The sequence below is a fragment of the Neopelma chrysocephalum genome, unplaced genomic scaffold (assembly GCF_003984885.1).
Source record: "Neopelma chrysocephalum unplaced genomic scaffold, ASM398488v2 Primary Assembly neopelma1_180799, whole genome shotgun sequence".
In the NCBI taxonomy this organism is placed as follows: Eukaryota; Metazoa; Chordata; class Aves; order Passeriformes; family Pipridae; genus Neopelma; species Neopelma chrysocephalum.
In genome coordinates, this window is record NW_020937677.1 from 1 (window position 1) to 2,244 (window position 2,244).

A 2,244-nucleotide genomic window follows, 5' to 3' on the forward strand; every position below is an offset into this window, starting at 1 on the left:
TGAGGGTGGCAGTGAGGGTGGCACTGAACAGCAGGGTCTGGCGCCGCGCCGGGACGTGCTCCAGGATGAGCTCCAGGTCGGCGGTGAAGTCGGCACAGCCCTGCTCCAGCAGCCTGTCGGCCTCATCCAGCACCTGGGAACAGATCCCCCCCAGTGCTGGGAACACCCATGGGGCATCCCCCCCAAAAAAAAAAACCCTCGGGAAAGGGCCTGTCCTAGTTAGAACAGCTGGGAGCAGTTCATCACTGGATGGGTGTAACCCAAAACTGTGTATTCTAGAGCCTTCCATGCCATTGCCCAGAAACTGTTATCAATAGAGCATTGACACCCTCTGCCCAGAGCAGCCCTGACCCCTCAGGCTGTAAACTGGGTGTTAAGAGGTCTGTGAGACAGGAGGGTGCTCCTGTCCTCACATCCAGTGTGGAACTCCCTGCCCTGAGGGAGGGACTGGGCATTCCTGCCTGAACTGGAGAATATATAATCTTGGAATCTTGGGACTTTTTTAACCACTCGTGGGATCCAGAGGAAGACTGTACAGCACCACTCTCAACCAGACTGAGACCACCACTCTTAACCAGACTGAGACCACCACTCTTGACCAGACTGCACCAGCCCTCTCACCAACAGGTTTTTCCCCCTCTCCTTTTCCTTTGGACTCAGGGGGCCCAACAAACACCACTCTGTTCCTGCCCCAGGGTGCCGGGTTATACATTTGGGGTTTGTGGGTTAAAACCAACCGTTTGTCTGTATAATCGTATTTATTGGATTATTTTACGAAATTGTTATTCTGATTTATAATCTCTCCTTTGAGTTGAGTTCATTTCCCCAGCTGGGTTTCCCTTTAAACCAGCACAGGGCCTTACCAGGAATCTGAGCTTTTTGAGGCTGAAGGTGCTGGAGCTGCGCAGGTGATCGGCCAAGCGGCCCGGGGTGGCCACCACCACGTGGGGCTTCCTGGCCAACTCCAGGGCCTGGGCCACCATGTCTGTGTGAGGAACAGGACAGGGGTGTTTGCATATTGTATAGACAGTATGCATATTGTACATGTATGTATTGCGTATATTATATATAAAAATATAATAATGCAAATAATATAAAACATTGTGTATTATATATCAACATATTGTATATATTTCATATACTACATATATAGTATATATGCATAGAAAATATACTATAAATGATATAAAGCAATATATATTATATATCAATGTATTCTGTATGTTGCATATAGTATATATGTATAAAAATATAATAATATAAACAAAACATTCTATATTATATATCAACATATTGCATATATTGCATATAGTATATATAGTATATATGCATAGAAAATATAATACTATAAATAATATAAAACAGTATATATTATATATCAACGTATTCTGTATGTTGCATATAGTGTATATGTATATATTGCATATATGTATAAAAATATAATAATATAAATAAAACATTGTATATTATATATCAACATATTGTATATATTCCATATACTATATATATGTAGCATAGATGCACAGAAAATATAACACTATAAATAATATAAAACATTGTATATTATTTATCAACATATTGTATATATTCCATATACTATATATATGCAGTATACATGCACAGAAAATATAATACTATAAATATAAAACATTATGTATTATATAACAACATATTGCGCATAATATGTATGTATATACTGTATATACATATAAAAATATAATAATATAAATAAAACATTGTGTATTACATAACAACATACTGTATATATTGCATATAGTATATATGTATATATCGTATATATGCATAAAAATATAACAATATAAATAATATAAAGCATTATGTATTATAAAACAACATATTGTATATATTGCTCACCGAGACCGCCCACCACCACACAGTCCTTGAGGCCCAGGGGCTTCCCCAGCACTCGGAACTGCTCCGCGATCTGCTGCGCGAGTTCCCTGCGGAGGGAGGGAGGGAGGGGCGGCTCAGAGGGGCCGGTTCCCGGCGGCAGGGGCAGCTCCGCCCGCCGCGGGGGTCCCTCGGTACCTGGTGGGGGTCAGCACGAGGCAGAAGATGCCGTAGGGGTCCTCGGAGAGCGCCTGCAGCACGGGCAGCACAAAGGCCGCCGTCTTCCCGCTGCCCGTCTTGGCGCAGCCCAGGCAGTCCCGGCCTGCGGGAGGGAACGGGGACCGTCAGGGGCCGCTCCCGGGGATGGGACGGGAGGGGTCAGGGACCATTCCC

At 43.3% G+C, this 2,244-nt stretch overlaps 1 protein-coding gene across 1 annotated transcript; it reads right to left on the reverse strand.

Moving 5' to 3' along the window:
- Positions 1-4: 4 nt before the first annotated feature.
- On the reverse strand, positions 5-2,197 carry LOC113962467 (probable ATP-dependent RNA helicase DDX49; the record flags this gene model as incomplete). The annotated part of the gene is made up of 4 exons (XM_027673219.1): positions 5-133; positions 864-985; positions 1,876-1,961; positions 2,050-2,197. Coding segments are annotated over 4 exons (485 nt in total), but the record flags the coding sequence as incomplete, so codon positions are not given.
- Between the last annotated feature and the right edge of the window lie 47 nt (positions 2,198-2,244).